At 41.1% G+C, this 24,015-nt stretch overlaps 1 protein-coding gene across 3 annotated transcripts in view; it reads left to right on the top strand.

Annotated features, from left to right (window-relative positions):
* Positions 1-5,143: 5,143 nt before the first annotated feature.
* The window catches only part of LOC121713380 (cation channel sperm-associated protein 3-like), a 48,384-nt gene continuing 29,512 nt past the window's right edge, over positions 5,144-24,015 (top strand). For 2 of the 3 annotated variants that reach the window (XM_042097942.1, XM_042097941.1), the window contains exons 1-6: positions 5,144-5,396; positions 5,648-5,801; positions 5,894-6,136; positions 6,288-6,470; positions 6,687-6,827; positions 18,950-19,069. In XM_042097942.1, the coding sequence (XP_041953876.1) occupies positions 5,245-5,396; positions 5,648-5,801; positions 5,894-6,136; positions 6,288-6,470; positions 6,687-6,827; positions 18,950-19,069 (993 nt within the window). In that variant the 5' untranslated portion in view covers positions 5,144-5,244. Of the gene's footprint in view, positions 5,397-5,647; positions 5,802-5,893; positions 6,137-6,287; positions 6,471-6,686; positions 6,828-18,949; positions 19,070-20,567; positions 20,659-24,015 lie in introns of all 3 variants that reach the window. The other variant, XR_006032804.1, reaches the window with a different exon arrangement.

Genomic DNA, 24,015 nt, shown 5'->3' with positions numbered 1-24,015 from the left:
TGTGCGGCTTCACCTTTTGACTTACCCATACTAAAACACATCTCCTGAACTCGGCTTACTGTCCTTTCTAGGACACAAAGCTTCTTTTTCCCTAAAACCTGCTCTTTGATTTTATACAATTTTTAATGTTAAATGTTTCAAATCTATTATGCGGCTTGCCTTTTTGACCTACCCATGTCAAAACACATCTGGTGAACTTGGATTACTGCTCTATATAGTACACAAAGCTTATTTTCCCCCAAAACCCATTCTTTGATTTTATAAATATTTTATAATGTAAAAAAATGCTTTAAATACTTTAAATCTATAATGCGGCTTGACCTTTTGACCTACCCATGTCAAAACACATCTGTTGCACTCAGCTAACTGCCCTACATAGTACACAAAGCTTCTGTTTTTCAAAAACTCATTCTTTGATTTTATATTAATATTTTAATATTCAAAAATGCTATAAATCTATTATGCGACTTCCACTTTCGACCTACCCATGTTAAAACACATCTGTTACACTCAGCTAACTGCCTTTCATAGTACAGAAAGCTTCTTTTTTCCAAAAACTCCCTCTTTGATTTTATATAAATTTTTTACTATAAAAAAATGTTATATAAATTTATTATGTGCCTTCCTCTTTTGACCCACCCATCTCAAAACACATCGCTGCACTCATCTAACTGCCCTACATAGTACACAAAGCTTCTTTTTTCCAAAAACTCCCTCTTTGATTTTATATAAATTTTTTACTGTCAAAAAACGCTATAAATGTATTATGCGGCTTAACCTTTTGACCGACCCATGTCAAAACACATCTATTGCACTCATGTAACTGCCCTACACAGTACACAAAGCTTATTTTTTCCAAAAAACTATGAAGGGCAGTTAGCTGAGTGCAGCAGATGCGTTTTGACTTGGGTAGGTCAAAAGGTCAAGCCGCATAATAGATTTATAGCATTTTTGAATAGTAAAATATTAATATAAAATCAAAGAGTGAGTTTTTAGAAAAAATAAGCTTTGTGAAATGAAGGGCAGTTAGCTGAGTGCAACAGATGTGTTTTGACATGGGTAGGTGAAAAAGTCAAGCCGCATAATAGATTTAAAGCATTTAAAGCATTTTTTTTTTACATTAAAAATATTTATAAAAATCAAAGAATGGGTTTTTGGGAAAAAGAAGCTTTGTACTATATAGAGCAGTAATCTGAGTTCACCAATTGAGTTTTGACATGGGTAGGTCAAAAGGGCAAGCTGCATAATAGATTTGAAACATTTAACATTAAAAATTGTATAAAATCAAATAGTAGGTTTTAGGGAAAAAGGAGCTTTGTGTACTAGAAAGGGCAATAAGCCAAGTTCAGGAGATGTGTTTTAGTATGGGTAAGTCAAAAGGTGAAGCCGCATAATAGATTGAAATCTTTTATCAGCATAAAAACATGGGTTTTTGGACAAAAGAAGCTTTGTGTAATATAGGCAGGCCTTGTTCAAACACATTAAAGTTGGTTTGACACAAACTCGACCCTCATAGTCAGTGCTAAATAGATTTTTCGAATGTGTCGAATAGCCAACATCCAATATAAAACCAACTTTACCACGGTTATAGGCTTTTAAAAATGTGTATTATGCATTTCTATTTAGGCTACTGACTTAATCCATCATCTATAACGATGAATAGCCTACATAATCTAATGCATACATAGACTTAAACAAGTCAATAGGGGTGTCGCGATAGCCTACCGTTTGTGATCATATGATTAAAACATGATAATATGAATACCGTGGAAATAATGCACCCACGGAATTACCGTGCAGCACAACAATTGCATTTTTAAATCAACAGGTGAGAGATATCACGAGAGAGTACTATAAGAAGCTACACCAGATATGATAGCGGCACGTACCTTCGGGTAAAAAAAGTCAGTCTTCTAAAATGCTTTTTTTCTACGTCGCGAACGGAACGCTCAGTTACGCGCCTGGTGTAGCTTCCCTGATAGTCTCTCGTGATTTCTCTCCCCTCCTCACTTGCTCTCTTCAATGTCACACACGCAAACCTGGGGTGCGTTTCCCGTACAACTATACGGAGGTTAGCTTTTTACTAACGTGGTACGATGCATCGTTCAACTAACCAAGAGTGCGTTTCCCAAAAGCATCGTTGCTAACTACGGTAGCAACTAACATGGTTGCAACTATGTAAGTACGACACAACTGTTCCCCAAAACGATAGTGTGAACTATGGTGGTGGAACTTACATAGTACGATGCATCGTGACACTGCGGCAGTGTTTCCCAAAATCATAGTAGCAACTAACGTTCGCAACCACTATCGTAAAGTTGTGTAGTTACAGCTACACCTCTCGACCTGTAGTATGTAGTAAGAACCATAGTAGACGACGTAACCCTGATGACGGAACACGCAGAGGACAGATGGATGAGAGGTAGCCATTAAACGATCCCATAACATTGCTGTGGGATACTAGCCTGGCGGGCCATCCTATATCATTGAAATGTATAGTCTGGAATCGAAGCATTCACCTCGCTTCATCCAAGGGGCGGGCAGAGAATTGTCTTTCAAACTGCCTAGGCATGCAATAGGCCAGCGCTACGACCATATCCGTATCCGGTCGGCAAAACGGCAAATACATCCTTCTTCGAAAGGAATGACTTAAGTGCATTGTGTTGCTCAACTTTCAAAGAAAAGCACAAGTCCAACTCCTCCAAAGTTGACGTCAACGCCGATCAAACAACCGCTCTTCGTTCACCATAGCCACCTTCCTTGTTGTTCACCGTCGTAGGACTGTCATCATCCTGTTAAGCCCGCCTTAAGACTCTCTAACAAAATAGAGCGCTGTGATTGGATGACGTCCACGGCGTCAGCCAATAGAAATTCCTATGGTTTGATACTAGACGTACAGGCTGAGCAAATTAATTTGCCGCTGCTAGGGTGCGTCTAGATTTCTAGGCTAGTGGGATACCATACCATAGCATTGCTGGAAGCTACAATTGCACATTACTGGACAACGTTATGTGGTACAGTGGAAAGTGAAGTGTTGTGGAGTTAGCCCACAACAGAGCGGCCTGTGGTGAAGTGCTATGGTGACCGCAATCATCTGTGTTGTTATTATTCGTGAATTTACATGTAGCCTAATGCTAATGTGTCAGCACAGATTCTTTCGAACACCCGTTAAGTTAAATTATCTAGTGATAAAGCTTTTGAATGCCAACGGTATTGTTATGTGAGGCTAGCATTGTAATTGTTATAAAAGGATTACGTTACATTGTAGTCGTATGTTAGTGTGTTTGGATGAAGCATCTGCTAATCATACACATAGCTAACGGTATATGGACTCTACATTTGACATGTCTTTATAAAATATATTTAACTGGTCTAGACATGGTGTGGTCTATTGGGTTTCTCGTAATTTCAACATAGGCTACAGCTTTACAGAACAAAAATGTTAACATTTTAGGATCAGCGCCATAGGATTCCCACGGTAGCCAGCGTCTGTGACGACACCTGAGCTTACCAAAATGGCGCCCATAGAGTCATAGAACGTACTTCAACATGTCGTCTGCTGCCAGTAATCCATCTTTCTTTGTTCTAGAATCTTTGACATAGACTGACGGTACCGATCACTGATCTATAAAGAACACACTTTATAGATCAGTGGTACCGATCCACTTGCACGACACTTCATTTTGTCGTGTCGCATTCCACTCTAGTCCTATGGGTGACGTCAAGCGACTTTAACGCGCCCGCAAAGCATTCCGGGAAGGCAGCGCTGCATTTGAAAATATGTCGCGCGTCAAAAAGCTGGCCGAAGCCCATCTTTATGCAAATGAATCCGTTGAACGCGAGGCAACTCTCCAATGAAAGGACGAGGTTGTAGGTCCTTTGTTCTACCACAACGGTGCCTTTGGTTCCGCTTACAAGACAAATAATGTTTTAACGATCTCTTCCACGACCACCTAGTAGTCCATAAAACAAACGAAACTAAGATTTGGATGAATATATGACTGTTGGTGTTTCTGGTAAGGATTTGAGATTGCATTGAGTAGTTTAAATAAAACAAGATTTCCAAATGGCTTGCATAGTTTGTTTAGGCTATTAATGTGTTGTATACTGTTAAGTACATGCCTAAAATTGTGATCCATTTGTGGAAAAACACTTAAGATACGTTAAAACGAACTGAGTATGAGCTGACTGACATTTTAAACAAAACGCCCACACACGACTGAACGTGGGGAGGCAGCGCTACATCTATGCGACACGACAAAATGAAGTGTCGTGCAAGTGGAAAGACAATAGCGGACGGAGCGGCGTAGTCGCCAGCGTACCCGTGACACCAAGACAGAACTAGCCTACATTTATGAAATAACAAACGCAAAAGATGCCGGACGGAGCAGCGTAGTCGCCAGCGTACCGTGACACCAAGACATACAAGACAGACAACAAAAAAATTAATAAATAAAAAATAAAAATAAAATTAGTCCAATTTCCAACCGGCTGAAAATGTCCAAGGGCAATAATTCAATGATGACTTGCGTGAAACAGCGCACAGCTGTGTCTCCACAACCGATGCAACGCCAACAAAGTTCTTTATACTCACTGGCAGATCAGCAACTCGGTGGACTTTGTTGATCCGTAACTTTTTGTTGGTCCGTAACTTAATGCAGAGATCTTCAACGTTAATGTTAGTCTGCTCAATCCAGACTCCAGGCAGTTGGCATGGCAGCTCACAGGTCGGCAGCCTCGGCAGATCGTTCGCAGAGTAGCTCCAGCTGCTGTCCCGAGAAATCCCCTCGACCAGACAGCGAAGTGCAGCAACGGCTTACAGATGGATGGGAAGGATGTAAGAGGCCCAGGGCAGAAGCTAGCCATAACCATAGACTGTAAAAAATAGGCCATAACAAGCTCCCAATGGACAGACGTTAACAACATCAGCCGACTTGAAAGCAGTAAAAAGGACTAGGAGAATAACACGAAAACTATCAAAAATAACGTAAATAAAGAGAGAAAACATTTAACTAGACAAATCAATACAAAAAATAAACATGACATTACATAAAATTACGAACATTACATAAAAACCAACAAAAACATGATGCCAGACGGAGCGGCGTGTCTCGCCAGCGTCCCCGTAACCTAGCAACCAGAGTTGAAGGAGTGGGCCCGATATTTTGAGAACTCCTGGGACAAAAAATGTAGCCTACCAGATTTCTCACGAAAGGTTTGCTCATAGTACACAAACTCTGAAACATGGCCTTAAGGGTTCAGAGCCGATTGTCTCTGCCAGATGCAGATAAAGGCCAGCATGTCATGTTTATCATCAAGGAGGGGGCCAGTCAGATTGCGCACCGTCGCTTTTCCGATTGGGATGCTGTGGGCAGAGGATCTGTGCTCTCAAGAGTGTAAGTCTATGTTTTATTATCATCACTGTTAGGCTATAGCCTACTTATTTTCAAACAGATACCATTTAGTTGCTTAGGCTGTTATTATTTGTTGGAGCTAGGCTAGCCTACAAATAGGCCTGATGAAGTTGATTGAAGTTAATCATTTATCTTCTTTCTGACATTGGCTAGCTATCCTCAGTTTAGGCTGTTTTTAACTGTTCGACCTAGCCTACACATTATATGTTGTATACTGTTATGCGAATTTGTAGGAGGACTGATGCAGGCTTTCATCAGTATGTACGGGAAGTGACGGAACACCCCCGGTTTGATAACTTCATCATGTTCATCATCACGATGAACGCGCTCTTCATGGCCCTAGAGACTGACTACAGCATTAAATACACAATGTTCAATTTCTTTGAGGTAAGAGGTCCTCTGCCTATAAAGTAGGCTATCTTCGGCTTTTCAAGGCGACTATAAGCTTGTGATCCTAACCTAATTTTAACATCACTTAGATGTCTGACGAATTTTTTATGGCGATCTACGCCATGGAGTTTGTCGCGAAGGTGTATGTGGAGCCGTATGATTATTGGACGAGCGGATACAACGTCTTTGACGCCGCTATTCTCTTCCTGTCATTCATCCCTTGGTTCACGACGGAGGGAGGGGGAACGAGCTCCTTGTCCTCCATCAGCGCCTTCCGCTCGATTCGCGCTTTCCGCGTACTGAAAACCGTGTCTTTTATCCGTGGTCTGCAGGTGAGAACTTAAAGCTGTTTACTGGATCATTGACTTCATGAATCTTCCACTCATAAAGCTACACAAAAACACATAATCATTTCTGCAGTTATCATCAATGGCCCTGAGATTAATTGAGTTAGTGTGTGTGTGTCTGTGTGTGTGCTGACAGGCCCTGACAGCTGCACTCTTGAAGACCATGAAGAGCCTGACGTATGTACTAACCCTCATGCTCTTGCTCATGTTCATCTTTGCCGTCATTGGCCATGAGTTCTTCGGAGAACCTGCCACTGGAGACCCTGAGAACTGGGGCGACATCGGCTCTGCCTTCTTCACACTCTTCTCTTTGGTTACGGTGTGTTTGTGTGTGTGTGCATGCTCCAATTGTGTGTAGTCACAGCTGATTAAAAGCACACATGGGTTTTCATATCAGAATGTCATGAGTAGACTATAGCCTACATCCTACTGTATCTGTGTCATGTTTGCTATGTTTCTCTCTCTCTCTCTGCATGCATGTCTGTGTATGTGTGTGTGTGTGTGTGTGTGTGTGTGTGTGTGTGTGTGTATGAAGGTGGACGGCTGGACAGACCTACAGAGTAATCTGGATAATCTGGGGTTGGTGAGCAGTCGGCCCTTCACCATCGTCTTTATCCTGCTTGGATACTTCATCCTCTTCAACATGTTCGGAGGCGTCGTCATCATGGAGATTCACGTAGGGTCATGTCGTCATCATGGAGATTCACGTAACACATTGAATCACTACTGTAGCACTCTATCACTACGTTCCCCCTCTGCTCAATTTAGGCCCTTTACCACAGACTCTACTCTTTGTGCTGTCACTCTCTGTCTTTCCTTTTCTTCAGCTTTTCTCCTCTGTTTATTCTCTGTGTGCCATTCAGAACGCGGGGTAGATAGACCATGACAAGGTTCAACCTTAGTGTGTCTGTGTGTGTGTGTTTGTGTTTTTTGGTAGGTATATATATTGTGACGTTCTGCTTGTCCCTGGGTTTGTTTTGTGTTCTCTCTGCAATTATTGGAGCAGAACAAAACTTGTAAACAAAACCCCATGCACTGTTAAACCTCTTTCAAAAGGGTTAGATTGTTAAATAGAAGAAATCCCTTTGCACAGCCAACTTGAACAAGGTGCTGGTGGATTGCATGTTTTAAAGTTCATATATAAAAAGAGGTGGCCACCGCACACTGTTATATTTTTTAGTGATTTTTATTGAGCAACGCTTTTCGCCAGTTGCTTCATCAGGCTCAATTCAAAACTAAGCAAGTGAGATAAAATAAGGTCCCATCCCAACAGGTGATAGGCCACTGATACATCACATGACTCAAGTCATCACATAAAGTCATCACATCAATTAGTCACATATGGTGCATTCAGAGCACCTCGGAATGACAAGGACCGCCCCCATTGCTACTTTGTTTTTCCGACAGCAAGTGTTCATGTGCTTTGCCATCGGAATGTGTGACAAACACGGATGCCACAACAAAGGTTAAAACATACACTCACTAATCCTAAACAAACAACTGTATTTGCTTAAAATATAGTGTAAGATGCTCGTGAAAGAAAGATATGCAGCTTTCAAGTGACAAAAAACGGCAAATTCCCAAGTTCACATTAAAACTGTTGGACATGAAAGGCCACATGGACTACAAACGAACTACAACGTGACGACGAAAGTAATGACGAGCCCCTAACTGGGCAACTCTGTTAGAAAAATCTAGCCCCAGTTTCCGACCTCTGACTCACACATTAAGTGACGTGAATGACGCGGAATGATGATGTTTTCACTCGGAGAAAGGTTTTTCCGAAGCCCCTGAACGCTAGGTTAGTCCATTGACTCAGGTCATCAATTAGTCAATTAGTAAATCTATCACACAGCTCAACTAGTCATCTCCCCTACTAGAGGCAATCCAGAGATCTTTTTCTATTACTGGTCAAATATTTCACAATCAACATTTCACAATTTCAGTATCACATTTAGTCATCCTGATATTAGAGTCCATTACATTGTTTACAGTATTTAAATGTCCATATTTGTGTACATATCCGCAATCACATGAATCCATAAAAACACTGATGTTCACAGCAAATACATATTCAATAAGCAGTTACACTTTTAAGCACCATTTAGACAATTCATTACAGTTAACCTTTCTATTAAAAATGTGCCCAAAATGTGTTCCATACACAAATATCAGAATTCATATACTGGTTAACTTTCAATTAAAAATGTAGTATACTTTAAAGTGCTTCAGTAGCCTGACGTAGTCATACTCAATTCTAGTCAAAATATGAGACTGATACTGCTCCATTGGGACGTAATTATGGGGCGTGTTTCAACCGATACCGCCCCATAACCGAACCAGGGGGAATGCCTCTGCACTCAATTGGATAGACCTAACCAATCAGAGCAACAAAATAGCTTACCGTGAGGTGTAGAAAGAAAACACACAAACCATCCTTCTTCTCCTATATTCCCTCCGTTTTTAAAAAACATTCTGTTGAACAGTGATATGCTACAAACATGTTAAACAGCTGGGAAAGGCTGTCGCAAATCCCTCGAACAGGTGGTCATTCAGAAATTTCAAACGAACGAGGGAACATGTCGCAATGCAACAGCGCTGTTTTCCCTTGATGAAAGTGAAACCACGAGTTTTCCCACATCTCAACTTTTGCCAAAGTTTTCAGAAATAATCGTTTTCAGTGATACAACCTCATTAAATAATATGCATTTTCAATATGGGGTCTTAAAAGTCATGTATCCTTCTAGCCACAGCGTTTTTGTTTCAAACACAAGCCTAATCTAAGCGTGCTCAGATGACGTGATAGACCAGGCGCTGTTGCTCACCTGTCCATCATCGTAAAGCCTGATTTGATTGGTCCGCCCGATATAGGGCGAGCATACTTCCACCACAATAAAGCAATGCCAGACCGAACTTCCCGACCTGTGGGCGGGACTAAGTTCGGAATGGCACCCAGGCTAGTGCTTCAGTGCTTGCGAGTACAATTTCACCATACAAAATAATAGTAATTCCCCATCTTCATAGTACAAGTTACCAATAGACCTTCCTATAAAACCTCACCATTAATTAAAGTGCAAGTTCTTGATTACTCATATTTTCTGTCAGTGTTAAGATTCAAATTTTCAAAAGACCACAACTTTACAAAAACATACTTAGATCTAGTAGTTCATTCAAACCAGCAGGCTCTACAGAATTTAATTAATGGATCCAAAATGCTTCCCTTCTTAGGAGTTGATTAATCAGATTGCCCCCCCTCGGATGAGGCTTAACTCTTTCAATACCCATGAATTTCAGAGTGGAAGGCGATCCATGATTTTTTTCTTTGTAATGTCGAGCAATTGCATAGTCCTTATTTCCATTTCCAATTCTTAATTTGAGATTCTGTTTTGTTTGACCCACATACATTAAACCACATGGACATTTTAACACATACACTACATGTGTGGACAAGCAATTAATACATTCTTTTATATGGTATTTTCTGCCTGAATGTGGGTGGTAGAATATTTTAGTATCACTAGTATTTAAACAATGGGCACACTTTCCACATCTGTAATTTCCATAAACAGTTTGGGTAAGCATTTGTCTGCATAGGTTCTCTGTACATAGAACTTACAACCATATCCCTCACGTTTTTGCTTCTTTTAAAACAGAATTGTGGTTTTACCGACAACAAATGATCTAAATTGGGATCACAATCCAGTAAGGCCCAATGTTTGTTTATTATTCGCTTGACCTGTCTAGAGACTGTGGAGTACTCAGACACAGATGTAGGCCTACTATTGTTTTTAACCCCCTTATTGGAAGGGTTTAACAATTCTTCTCTGTCTCTTTTACTCACTTTATCCAGAGATTGGCTAATACATTTGTCATTGTACCCCCTTTGTCTGAATCGTTGCGCCATTTCTTGGGCTTTATTTTGGTAGTTGTCTTCATTACTGCATATTCTTTTTAACCTTAGGAACTGCCCATATGGAATATTTTGAATCATGTGATCGGGATGGAAGCTTGTTGTGTGCAATATTGTGTTCCTGTCAGTCTCTTTTCGAAAAATCGAAGTTTCTAATTCTCCCCCATCATTTACCTTTATCAAAAGATCTAGAAAATGGATGTGATCATTGCTGTAATCCATTGTAAAACGCAAAGAAGGATGAGTTCCATTAATGTAATGGTTAAATGCAATCAGCTCATCTTCTGTCCCACTCCAGATCAAAAAAATATCATTGATAAAGCGTTTAAAGCATTGGATGTGGCCTTGAAAAGGATTATTATTGAATATATGTTGGTCTTCCCACCAGCCCATAAATAGGTTTGCATCATTGGGTGGAAACGGAGACCCCATACTAGTGCCCTGACACTGTAGGTAATACTTATTATTGAACATAAAGTAGTTGGATTTGAGAATGAATTTAGTAAGAGTCATCAGAAATTCTACTGGTGCGCCACTCTCACTGGCCTCCAGAAAAAATTTGATGGCTTACAAACCACCTTCATGCGAGATGTTAGTGTAAAGACTTTCTACGTCAAAAGTTACCAAAAGGGAATGCTTAGGTATAGACATCTCTCTGACCAAATTTAAAACATCCCTAGTGTCAGCGACATAAGATGGAAGTGTTTTGACTATGTCTTTAATAAAAAAGTCCACAAATTGACTCAGGGGTTCGGTTAGGGAATCCCTACTAGCCACGATGGGCCTACCCGGCGGATTCACCAGTCTTTTATGTATTTTAGGCAGAAGATACAATACAGGAGTGATTGGATGATCTATTTTCAAAAAATCATATTGACTTTTGGTAACCCATTTACTCTCTAAAGCATGGTTTAGCAATTCATGTCTCTTTTTTATGTGCTCATCTATTGGATTTTTACCCAGCTGTGTATAATATTTGGTGTCACTCAATTGTCTTACTGCCTCTGCAACATAATCCTTGGTATTTTGTACTACAATTGCCCCCCCTTTATCTGCAGATTTAATAACAATTTCTGTGTTCTGTTGTAATTCTTTTAGTGCCTTCCTCTCCTCACCACTGATATTTCCTGCATTCCTTTTGTTTGTTGATTTCATCATAAGATTTATATCTTTTTCTACAAGTTTACAGAATGTGGCTAAATTGGAGTTCAGGGCACCAGGCGGCATAAAGGTGGATTTTTTCTTAAATTTGGCAATTAGATCTATAGATCTAGTACTCATTGAATTCCCATCAATTCTAGTATGAAAAAATGCTTTAAGTGCAGTTGTCTAAAAAACTTATAGCTATCCACTTTCAGTTTGAATGCATTTACTCTGTTAGTTGGAACAAAAGACAATCCACGACTTAACACACTTAGCTGAGGGGCTGTTAAACTGTAATCAGAAATATTGATCACCGTGTTTTCTGGTTCTGGACCAGGAATCGGGTCACTCGATTTGGATCTCTTTCCCCTCCTCGTTTTCTTCGTCGATTGTGTTTCTTTCCTAAAAAACTCCCATCTGTGGAGGTGGCGCTCGTTTGTCCTTGGGTTAGATTGTTACTTAAATTTGAACAGATATTCCAGTCGTTAATTACTACTCCAGAATTCAAAGAAGACAGACTGGAGCACATTGTTTAAACTTGCAGACTTAACTATGATTAAACGGTAACACTTTACTTGACAGTATCGACATAAGAGTGACATGACACTGTCATGACACATGAACCCTAACCCTAACTCTAAGGTGCATTATCGCCACCAACTGGGCTGGAGTGTCTATTATTCAAGCTCTCAACGGAAGAAAGTACGGGTGTGAGGCGTTTGAAAAAACACCTGTTGGATAGCATCTTTTGCAGCAGTTTTTGTGTGAGCATATCAGTGAACACCCCTGACCACCTGGTGAGTTTTACGTACTTGTAAACAAAAGTTTAATGCGTTTTAGGAAGGATTGTTCCAGTGCACCTATGCAGCCATTGTGGAGGTGGGGGGGCGCTACCACAGAAACCGAAAACTCTCAGACCAGCAACATATGTCCAACATTTATAACCTTTTTATGACACGTTCATGATAGTGTAATGTCACTCTTATGTCGATACTGTCAAGTAAAGTGTAACCGATTAAACTTGCAGACTTTACTAGTGCAAACCGACTAACATTTCAACACCACTGTGTCTTCGTCAGAGTCAAAGTGGACAAAGAGAAGACACACTATGGCTCTGTTCGAAACGGGTAAAACTCCTGCCTTTTAAGATATCTAAGGGCTGTTTTATACCGGGTCTGTGGCGTGAGCGTGTCAGCTGCGTGGCGTGTCCGTTTTTATTTCGGCTCCCATGTTAACAGGTTAGAGCTTGCACACTGTCTGTGTGACACGCTCGTCTCAGGCGCGGCTCGAGCCACGGCGAAAATGTGTGCATGCTAGGAATAGGACCGACGCCTATTTTCACGCCACGCAAATTCAAAACAGCATAGAAAAAAAATGATGTGAGGAAAAGAGACGTTTTAATAGGCTGAGAGGCCTCCACAGCACGCTTCTGGTAAGCAAAGACATAGGAAACGCCACGCAGCCAAGGAAATATTTTTGCTGCCTTCTAAGATATAGAAGAATATTAGAATTACCCCAATAACGATTGTTTTTGAAGGCAGCATCAATGGATCCTTCTTGCTCCCTACTACCTATAATCCTTTGCGGCAACGTCTGAAACAGCTGTGAAAAGTAAACAAAGATGGTGGATGACACCGGTTACGGCTGCTGACTCTGTTCATGGGCCAGGTTAGACATCAGCATTAGATCATTAGATCAATAGTGCACCAAGGTTTCGATGATGAGTGGTGATTGCCATCATCAATGTCTACAAGTCACAGTCCTTAACACCAAGATAGGACTAGGCACTCAGGATTGTGGGTGTTTCAACTATGCCGAGGATACACAAAGGCATCCTTGAAAATTCTGTGAAACACAGGACTCTCTCCTTTGTAGAATTTGAAGGATGCTTGACATTAGAATTGTGCTTTGGCAAGATTCGATGACGATGATTTGGCTCCTCAATGATTTGGCTCCTACAATAAATGTCAGACCTTAGACAGGAGAGCAGCTGGCCTCAGTAGCTAAAGCTCTCTGTGTGTGTGTTTGTGTGTGTGTGGCAGGGTTTCCGTTGTGTGGTAATTACCGGACATTGGCCGGAAAAAAAATGAAAGGTCCGACAAAATTAAATCTCTCCGGTCAAATTGTCCGATTGAAATTGGCTAATAATCCCGTCCCCTAACGCAATCTGAATTTGAGAATAAGCCTTAATATGTAAGCCTATATTATACGTCCTCTGGCTATGTTTTTAAATGAACAGGCTCTACCGTTTAAAAAGTAAGCTATTAAAGGGACACCAGGCAACGTTTTCATGTTAATTAATCATCTTCGTAAGTCGGTATATGGTTAAATGACTCATTATGGGGCGAATGAAGGCTCTCTCGCCCGCCCCTACTGCCTGTAGGAAAAATATCCCACTTGCAAGTTCGGTGTATCCTACCCGCCGACCGAAGCAGGATCAGTTTACAGCACAGAGGCAGGCTAACGAAACGCTAGAGATTGTTGCAAACGTGTGTATAATGGCAGAGCCGGCGAAGAAGCAGCGAAAACCCTTGACGGAAGACGCAAAGAAAAGGAAAAGAGCTTCAGACCGAGCGAGGGGGAGTTTCGTAGAGAAAAAGCATCAGGCTTGCCTGGTGTCCCTTTAACCAACACGCATAGCCTATGCTGCATTTCAAATAGCGCACGCTTAAAACACCCATGTTAAACAAAGAACAAATGAGTGAGGCGGTTCAAACATGGCCAGGCCCAGGCAGACTAGCCTTAAACGTTTTTTCAGAGGCCAGACACGATGGATGATGATAAATTGGTAACAGATGCCTCAGATGTCCGGTCAACTCCACCACCACCAGATAAAAAGCAGAAGTGTCAGGCGTATCTGTCGGAATCAGTGACATTGGAAGTGGAGTTGCGAGGGGTGCGGCCGCTCCAAGACACTGTCATTCTCTGTGTACACTGGACATGCAAAGTGTTCTTTACCCAAAGCATAGGCTACAGTAGGCCTATGTGTTCTCTGTCTATGATCTGGAGGGTTAGGGGCTCCTCGACGAGGCGATTACTGGTCCACGGATAATTTCTAAACGGTATCATTGAACCGCGGCCGAAAGAAAAAGAAACTAAACATTTCCCAGAATAGGAAACATTTCTTAATTTATTGTTATCAAATAAAGAGGCATAGCATTAGGGGGTAGTGGTGTGAGCGCTCTTTCTTGTGTGTGCGCATCTGTGTAAGTTAATCAGTCACCACTGGAGATAACGTGGGTAGCAGCAACAAACAACGTAGCCTTTTTAAAACAACGAACGAAGCGGACTCTTGCTGTCCGAAAAGATACTGGCTAGATCTTGTTAGGCATGTTTAAGTTAGGCTAATGAACATGTTGCATTCTATACAGCCTGATTATGTCATTCTTTAAGCTACATAGCCTGTCTCCAGTTTTCCTGAATTTGACTAATTAAAAAGGAATAATAGGATATTTGACCGGCATATCATCAAAATGTCCGGAAAACGAAACCTCTGCCAGTCACTTTGACCGGCACCATTTTTTTCTAGCGGAAACTCTGGTGTGTGTGTGTATGAAATATTTGGTCTCTGGGCATAAAGTGTTATGATGGGTGGGTTTACATGGGGTGTGTTCGAAACCGGTAAAGTTGCTGCCTTTTAAGATATCTAACTGGGGAGCGAGGTAGCAAGTGCGGTTAGAAACCAAAAAAACAAATTCTGCTGCCTTCTAAGATATCTTAGAATTCCCAAATAATGGTCATTTTTGGAAGCAGCTTCGATGCACACTTCATGCTCCCTCTTACCCATAATCTCTTGCGGCAACATCTGAAACAGCTGTGAAAGGTAAACAAACATGGTGGATGACATCAGTAATGGCTGCTGAATCTGTTTAAAATGTCATTTGTGTGACCTTATTTTGCTTAGATTTGTAGATTTGAGATGAGAAATAAACAATTTATTATCTGATTATGCCATTGTTGTAACCATTAATAGCGTCTGGTCTGATATATCTGCCGGCCGTAAAACTAATTTATACCGTTAGCCTGCTAGCTTACGTAAGCTAATTTAGTTTAACGTCAGGCCTTTGCTAACGTCATACTGTAGTGTTAACCAAAGATTCTAGAGTGCTACGCTCATTTTTAAAAGATGCATTTAATCCAAAGTCATGTCTAGTGAGACAGCTCTCTATGTAGGGAGGGAGGCAGTAGGCAGCTGTCTTCTGTTTTTAAACAGATCCCATTGACACTTATTCCGAATAGAATCGGACAATGGCTGGATCGGGATAGAAATGACACAAATAAACACCTAGATCGGAAGATCGCCAATCCGATTAGAATTTTAATCGTAATGAAAGAGGTGTATTTTGTTCTTAATCCAATTACCAGTGGTCCGCGGCCCACTTGTGGTCTGTGAGGACATTGCTAGTGGTCCCTGACCATGGATTCAGTAATTGCAATGTGGGAATCAGTATTTTTATTCAGTGGTGGTCCTGGCACTACCTAATTAGTCAGAATGGTGGTCCCTGGTTCACAATCAGTTGAAAACCCCTGCTGTAAGCCATTGGTTCCCAAAGGAGATTTTATTTGGTTCGCCAGCATAGCCTAGTGACAATTTATGTTGTGTAATAGGCCCAGCTTATACAGTAGGGCTTAGGAGAGCTAACAGCTTTCCAAGATCTAGTTTGTTAACAGTCACTCCCTCTATGCATTTTTGCATTTAGAATAGCTCTGAAACTGAGGGGCGAACATGTCGCAGAGGGGACGCCAGAGCGTAGATATCTCAATCACAAAATTAAAAAATATTTCTATCGGGCGCCTACGTTGCCACAAACAATAACATGTGAACAGTCTAGCAACGCATTTCATGAAGGCCCTTTTGGACATGTCGGTTATTTGTACCACTGGCTAGATGTAAAACTGCATTTCGTTTTAGACTATTGGTATTTAATTTGTGCATTGACAATAAAGTTGAATATCATATGAACTAAAGATAAAATCTTGCATATGTAGAAGAAGAAACATTCACAAAAATCCATGGCATGACCTCTCTTCTTGATAGCTGTTGAAAACTGCATGGAAATGACAGGGATTGTTTTTTTTATTAATAAATAAATAAATAAAAGTAAAACTGATACCTTCAGCTTTCCCCTATACAATGTAGCCTACAGGTGTACATGACCTTTCATCAGTCCAGTTGCAATGGATGAACTGTGATGAACTGCCCTACTTGAGGTCATGCCATGGATTTTTATGAATGTTTCTTCAATGCTCTCTTGTCAATGCACAAATTAAATACCAATAGTCTAGGGGGCAACACAGAAGGAGGATGGTCAGACAAAAACAACACCACAAAAACAAAAACAAACAAACAGAACAAAAAAAAATCAACACACAAATGAATTAAAAGCACATAAAGACACATGACAGAAAACAGCTCAACACAAACACAAGCGGGAATCAACACAAATTCACTTCTTTTTGCTGAGGCCTTGTCAATCAACCTGCAGTGAGACAGAGAGAAGTATCAAACAAACTGAATGATAAAGTGTGCAGTTCTCTCTGACTTTTCTGGCAGTTCAACCATATATGTTTACTTAACTGGGTAGTATAATATAAAAGGTGTGTGAATTTATTTTAACTTGGACCATTAAATCGAACAAAAATATCTCACCTTTGTAGCCATTGCCATAGTAGCGATTCATACCATACTTGCTTCCGTCTTTGCCTCCTGTAGAAAGAGAATAAAGCCATTTGCAAGGTTAAATGTTTATCCTGTGTTTGACAGTTTAAATATGGCTATATGACACAGGACTATAGGATCTGAACACAATAATAAATCTTAAGGCCTATTCACACCAAGAACGATAATGATAACGATAACTATAACCATAACGATAAAAGCGTTCACACTGAACAACGATGAACAAAGTCTCTCCTTGTGTTAATGAATGTGACGGTTAAAATTTGATGGGTTCTGATTGGCTGTTAGCTTTTTATCGTTCTGAAAATCGCTCTGAAAATGATCCCAAATGATATCGTTCTTCATGTCGTTATCGTTATAGTTTATATGTGAACGTCGTCATTCATATTAACAAGAACGATATTTATTTATAGTTATCGTTCTTGGTGTGAATGGGCCTTTATTATGACAGCCGCTAGCGTCGCTACTTCCTGAATTTTTGGTCAACGATACCCGGGACACCGAAACACCGGGGCACATGAAATTTGGTGGGTATGTAGCCCCACTAGACTTTTACGGAAAATATTTGGTTTGGTCCCCGGGGGCCACTCTTTCTCGCAAACACACATACAGTACATGCTTCAACACACACAGGCACATGCACACATACACAAACACACGCATGCACACACACTCACATCCACAGGCACAGACACACGCATCCACATACACACACAAACACACATACATGTACAGTATGCACGCACACATACACACACAGACAGAAACACACACATGCACACACACACACATCCACAGACACGCACACACACAAACACACACGCACACACACATATACTCACGCACACACACACACACAGGCACGCACATACTATCGGTATCGGCAATTAGAACGGCCGATACATAATTACAAATTCAGTAGGATTAAAGGGTCCGTGTATCATTCGTTCATTTGATATTCAATTGAGAATCCAAAATGAAAAAACGAAAAAAGGACATGTTTTTTCATTATTTGTTTATGAATGTGATACAAACCAACAAATAATGCTTTGTTTTTCAGACTTTTGATTTCATGATCAGATCAAAAGTAGAACGTTTAAGTCACTTTCTTGGTCTAGACCTGTCAGTGCTCAGTGTTGCCAATTTAGTGACTTTGTTGCTAGATTTAATTTTGGCCATCCCAAAGCGACAGAAAATATTGTCTAACAACTATAGCGAGAAATTGGGCGACTTGCGCAACGATGGCAAACTTGGTTTAGTTGAATCGACAGAAAATCGTCTCCCTTCTCATGCCTGTTTCGTTTATGAACATCGTGTTCGCCCAAAGCATTATAGAAGTAATGACTGGCCTAGGCTATGTAGTATCAGCCCATGTTAGGGAAGTAGGCCTAGATGTTAGATCTATCAGCTCAGATCATCATTTGTCGCCAACGTCATTGGAAGGCAGCCAGCTGCAGTAGCCTTCTGGTGAGATTACACCAAAGACAGTAGCTATGACAGGGAAACTAGGGACACATCGTTCAACAAGCACATTGATCAAAGGAAAGAGGGGCTACAACTTCATTCACAAACAGAGCAAATAATTCAAATCGAGCCATAGGCGTAGCTACAGGCGAGCCTATGTCAATGACAATGTCATGACACATGAACCCTAACGCTAAACCTAACCCTATCCTAACCCTAACTTGTTATGACAAAAACGGAATGACACTTAATGACAGAAGCATTATGTCATAAACATTCACAACAGTGTCATGTCACTCTTATGTCAATACTGTCAAGTAAAGTGTAACCAACCCAACTAGTGTCACAGAGAGCAGAGAAACCTACTGGAAGTGATTCTAAGCAGTTTCTTACACTATTTCTAACACATTTGTCACATATCTCCTCACAATCTGCTAGCTGTCCATTCTGTGCACTGTAAAAAAAGGCGGCCTTTGTACACAGCCTTGGCATGTATTTGTATGTATGTGCATGTGTGTATGTACTGTATGTGCGCGCGTTTGTGCGTGTGTACATTTGTGTGTAAGACTTATGTGAGTGACTCCCTGTGCTCTCCTTGCAGCATGCAACTAAGCGCTTTGAAAATGAGATCCAGAGTGAGAGGGAGACGTCTCTGGCACAGAAGAAACAGGGAGTCATCCAGAGGCAGAAGCATGAGATCAGACAACTGATGCGGGCCCAGGTGAACACTAAACACACACATGCGCACACTCACACACACACCAGGGTTTCCGTTGTCCGGTAATTACCGGACATTGGCCGGAAAAAAAATGAAATGTCCGACAAAATTAAATCTCTCCGGTCAAATTGTCTGATTGAAATTGGCTAATAACGTCCCCCTAACGCAATCTGAATTTGAGAATAAGCCTTAAAATGTAAGCCTATATTAAAGCAATATGTCCTCTGGCTATGATTTTAAATGTACAGTTTGAAAGCTATTAAACAACACGCATAGCCTATGCTGCATTTAAAATAGGAAGTGCACACTTAATATGTCCATGTTAAACAACGAACAAATGAGTGAGGTGGTTCAAACATGGCCAGGCCCAGGCAGACTAGCCTTAAAAGTTTTTTCAGAGGCCAGGCGCGATGGATGATGATAAATTGGTAATGTCTGAAGCCTCAGATGCCCGGCTCCACCACCACCAGATAAAAAGCAGAAGTGTCTGTCGGAATCATGACGTTGGAAGTGGAGTTGCGGGGTTGTGGCCGCTCCAAACACTGTCATTCTCTGTGTACACTGGACAACTGTGTTCTGTAACCAAAGCATACAGTAGGCCTATGCTTTCTCTGTCTATGATCTGCAGGGTTAGGCCTCCTCGACGAGGAGATTGCTGGTCCGCGGATCATTTCCGGCACAATTAAACGGTATCATTGAACCGCGGACCGAAAGAAAAAGAAACTAAACATTTCCCAGAATAGGAAACATTTCTTAATTTATTGTTATCAAATAAAGAGGCATAGCTTTAGGGGGTAGTGGTGTGAGCGCTCATTCTTGTGTGTGCGCATCTGTGCAAGTTAAACAGTGGAACCACTGGAGATAACGTGGGTAGCAGCAACAAACACCATAGCCTTTTTAAAACAATGAACGAAGCGGACTCTTGCTGTCCATGAAAACATACATACTGGCTAGATCTTGTTAGTCATGTTTACGAAAGTTAGGCTAATGAACATGTTGCATTCTATTCAGCCTGATTATGTCATTCTTTAAGCTACATAGCCTGTCTCCAGTTTTCCTCAACTTGACTAATTAAGAAGCGATAATAGGATATTTGACCGTTATATCATCAAAATGTCCGGAAAACGAAACCTGTGACCGGCACCATTTTTTTCTGGCGGAAACTCACACACAAACACACACACTGTATTATTATAAACTATAAAGTATCCGGAAAGGCTTCCGTTTTAACATTCCATATGTTATCTTAATGCAGAGGAAGTAGATTGGGAACCAAATAGAACGTTCAAGCATTGTTTTTGTTTTTATTGTTGAAAGGGTCTATATAAGTTGCACCAGACTATAAGGGTACGTTCAGACTTAGCGTCTTTTTCTGACAAAAGAAGTTATGCAGACCGCTTTTTCAGTTTGAAAAAAAAATCTGCCAGCGCTTTTGTTCCAAAAATCAGCCGGAAGCGTCTTTTTGCGATAGACAAAGTCACTAACGTTACGTGTGTTACAGATCTGACCCAAAGAATGCCAGAGACAGAGTGCAGAACAGTGCTTCAATCCGCCGCCACTAGTGTGACAGTCTTCTGGATTGGACGCTCAAGGTAAGCAGGTCTGGATATACGTTTTCCCTTTGCATCAAGAGTAGGGTCACTAATCAGTAACTTCAGCTTTCTCACTCTCCCATCCTTTCCTGGGAACACTTCAGTTACCTTTGCCAACCTCCAGTGGTTCCGTGGAGCCATGTCGTCTTGCAAAAGAACAATTTCATTGACCCGTGCATTTCTTCTGACCTCTGTCCATTTCTGCTGACACTGAAGATTTAAGAGATATTCCCTCCTCCATCATACCCAGAAGTTGTTGGCAAGGAACTGTACCCGACGCCATCTTTTGCGGAGATACAAGTCTTCTTACAAACTTCCCGGGAGGTGGAGAGAGTATAGTGGACTTCATAGTTAGGATATGGTTTGGCGTCAAGGGCTCTGGGCACTCAGATAATCAGTGGTTAAAGGCCTGTTGTTCACAACAGCCATGACTTCATACAAGAAAGTCCTGAGAGAGGAGCCGTCAAGTTGTCTGGAGGACTGTTCTAGAATTGACGTCAAGACACTTCTGACGGTTCAAATTTGTCTTTCCCAAACACCACCCATATGACTCGAGGCTTGCGTGTTCATGATAAACTCACATCCTTGTTCATTGAAGCTCTCTTTCTCCATTGCTCCCAATGCTTCAGCAAACTCTCTTCTTGCACCAACAAAGTTTGTGCCTTGGTCGCATCGCAATTGCCGTATTGGTCCACGGATAGCAATGGCACCACGCAGTGCATTAATGAAAGAGTCAGTGGACAGATCGTCAAGCATCTCAATATGCACGGCTCTAGAAGACATGCAGGTAAGCAGTAGTCCATAGCGCTTTAACTCCTTACTTCCTTCCTTAATGTAGAATGGTCCAAAACAATCCATCCAACAGTAAGTAAAAGAAGGTGTAAGAGGTCTTGGAAAAAGCTGGCTTCTTGGACCATCTTTATAATGCTCAACTCTGCTTCTCTCCTCTCATGTAGAGTAGAGGAATCACTTGAATGTTGCTGAAGGCCTTTGACTTGCTTTGCTCTGCGCTTGAGCCTAGCTATCGCTCTCACCAGTCTTGACCAATCCGAAAACGTATGCAGGTGATCCAGGAGCGACCTCTCCTCCTTGGCCTTGGTGTCATGCACAAAAGCCTGCTTGAACTCTGGATCAACACTTAGGACTTCTCCCACCATAATGTCCTCGCATGGAAGCTCTTCCTGCCATAGGAAGGCTGGTCCTGTGAATCAGTTGGACGCTTTGAGCTGCAGTGCTGCAAGACCCCTGGAGGCATGGTCTGCAGGATTGTCTTCAGAAGCAGATGCTGTGCTTTGTTTGATTTGCTGCACTCGGTTGGCCACAAAAACATGGAACCTCCTGGCGTCATTATTGATGTATCCAATTACGACCTTAGAATCCATCCAGAAGAATTCATGTTTGCAGTTTACTTCAAGTTCTCTTTTCAGCAAGTCACTAATACGAACAGCCATGACAGCTACAGACAGCTCCAATCTTGGTATGGTAGTGACCTTGGTAGGTGCAACTCTTGACTTCCCCATGACTAAGGAACAATGGATTTCTCCTGTCATACTGACTGCTCTGAGATATGTGCACTAGGGCTGGGCGATATGGCTGAAAACTGTATCACGATATAAGTATTTCATATCAGTCGATATCGATAATTATTGATTTTTTAAAAAAATCTATTTCAGATAAGGACCAGAAGAGGGAAAACGTTTCCCACTTTTATTTTAAACTTAACCTTCCTCTGATTTTAATCACCTCAGTTATCAATCAAAGCAAACAGGGAAAAGAAATAGCAAGACAATCATGAACAACACTCAAATAGATACACTCTACAGTATTCCCCAACAGTGTTCTAAACTCAATAAAATTGCAGAGCTGTACTCAAAGCTGCCATATTGTTCAGGCACCACAAAAGTTTTAAGTTAACTCAACTAGTTTCCCAGTTATTGATTATTTTGACAAGATTAGCTCTTAGTATGAGTAGAACTGACCCCCAAACTCATTTCTTTCAAGAGAACCTAATAACCTACACAAACCAACATAAACCAATAAAGAAAATCGGAAATCCCAATGAATGGTGAATGAACTAGTCTACGATCGATTGTGGCAGTTGTAAATTGATACACTTTGACATCGTAGGCCTAAGACTTATCGTTTGCAAGGACTGCTGCGCACCCGGATGTAGGCAGGCAAGCTGCAAGCAATCAGTGAGATGATCCATCAATCATCATCAGACTGCAAGCATTATAGCCTCTTCACAAAGGTAAGAACGCGCCTTAATGTAGGTGTAGGCCTACTTTGTTTATTTATTTGTGTACTGTCTTCCAGCAGGCAGATCTCAGCTAAAGTGTAGGCTATGTAAGAGAGACCTTTTGCGGGCTAGCTGCATGTTTTAGCGAGTTAACTAAAGTTTGTTGTCTGAGCTGTCAGCCAGCCAGCCAGCTTGTTGTTGGACTACTTTAGTGGAAACTGGACAGACAAACAGTATGGCTTAGCATTACCAAAGATCCTTTATCAACCGTTTCTGGTGTGGCCTACTTTGGCCGCGCAGGTTAGACACCAAAGCAACGTTTCATAAGTTGGAAATCAAACACATGACACGCACAGAATATGGTTCTCATTAGCTGCTAGATGTAATGCAAAGTAACACTGCAGGGTAATTCTTCAACTATGATACTTTTCTTGTCCTTATATATTATCATAAATTAAATATTTACTACTTTTTTGTTTTTGGTGGTGGAAATGACATGTTGACGTGGTGGAAATGACATTGCCCTAAAAACACAGTTTATTTGCTTCATAGGCCTACTAAAGAATCTAGTAGAAAGAAAAAAAAACATCATAATTACATAACATATGGCAGGGACGCATTTTTTTTGTTTTAAATCTTAATGCTTTTAAATCTTAAATTTGTCTATGTATGTCATCTCCCACACTTTGTCATTTCCATCACAACACATATATTTTAAGTTAAACATGTAAAAATAATACAACATGCATTTCTGGAAAATTAATAAATTTAATATTTTGGCTGATATGTGTAATATTTATTAAAATACGTTTGGAACAATAGATGTTATTTTTGCTTGAAAACACACGTTTTGTTGTGTTTTGGAAATGTGTGATTGGGCAGTCGTGGCCTACTGGTTAGGGCTTCGGACTTGTAACCGGAGGGTTGCTGGTTCGAACCCCGACCAGTAGGAATGGCTGAAGTGCCCTTGAGCAAGGCACCTAACCCCTCACTGCTCCCCGAGCGTGGCTGTAGCAGGCAGCTCACTACATCGGGATTAGTGTGTGCTTCACCTCACTGTGTGTTCACTGTGCACTGAGTGTGTTTCACTAATTCACAGATTGGGATAAATACAGAGA

This window comes from Alosa sapidissima, chromosome 7 (assembly GCF_018492685.1).
Source record: "Alosa sapidissima isolate fAloSap1 chromosome 7, fAloSap1.pri, whole genome shotgun sequence".
In the NCBI taxonomy this organism is placed as follows: Eukaryota; Metazoa; Chordata; class Actinopteri; order Clupeiformes; family Clupeidae; genus Alosa; species Alosa sapidissima.
Note: the sequence above shows the minus strand (reverse complement) of the source record. Positions and strands in the feature narration are given on the sequence as shown.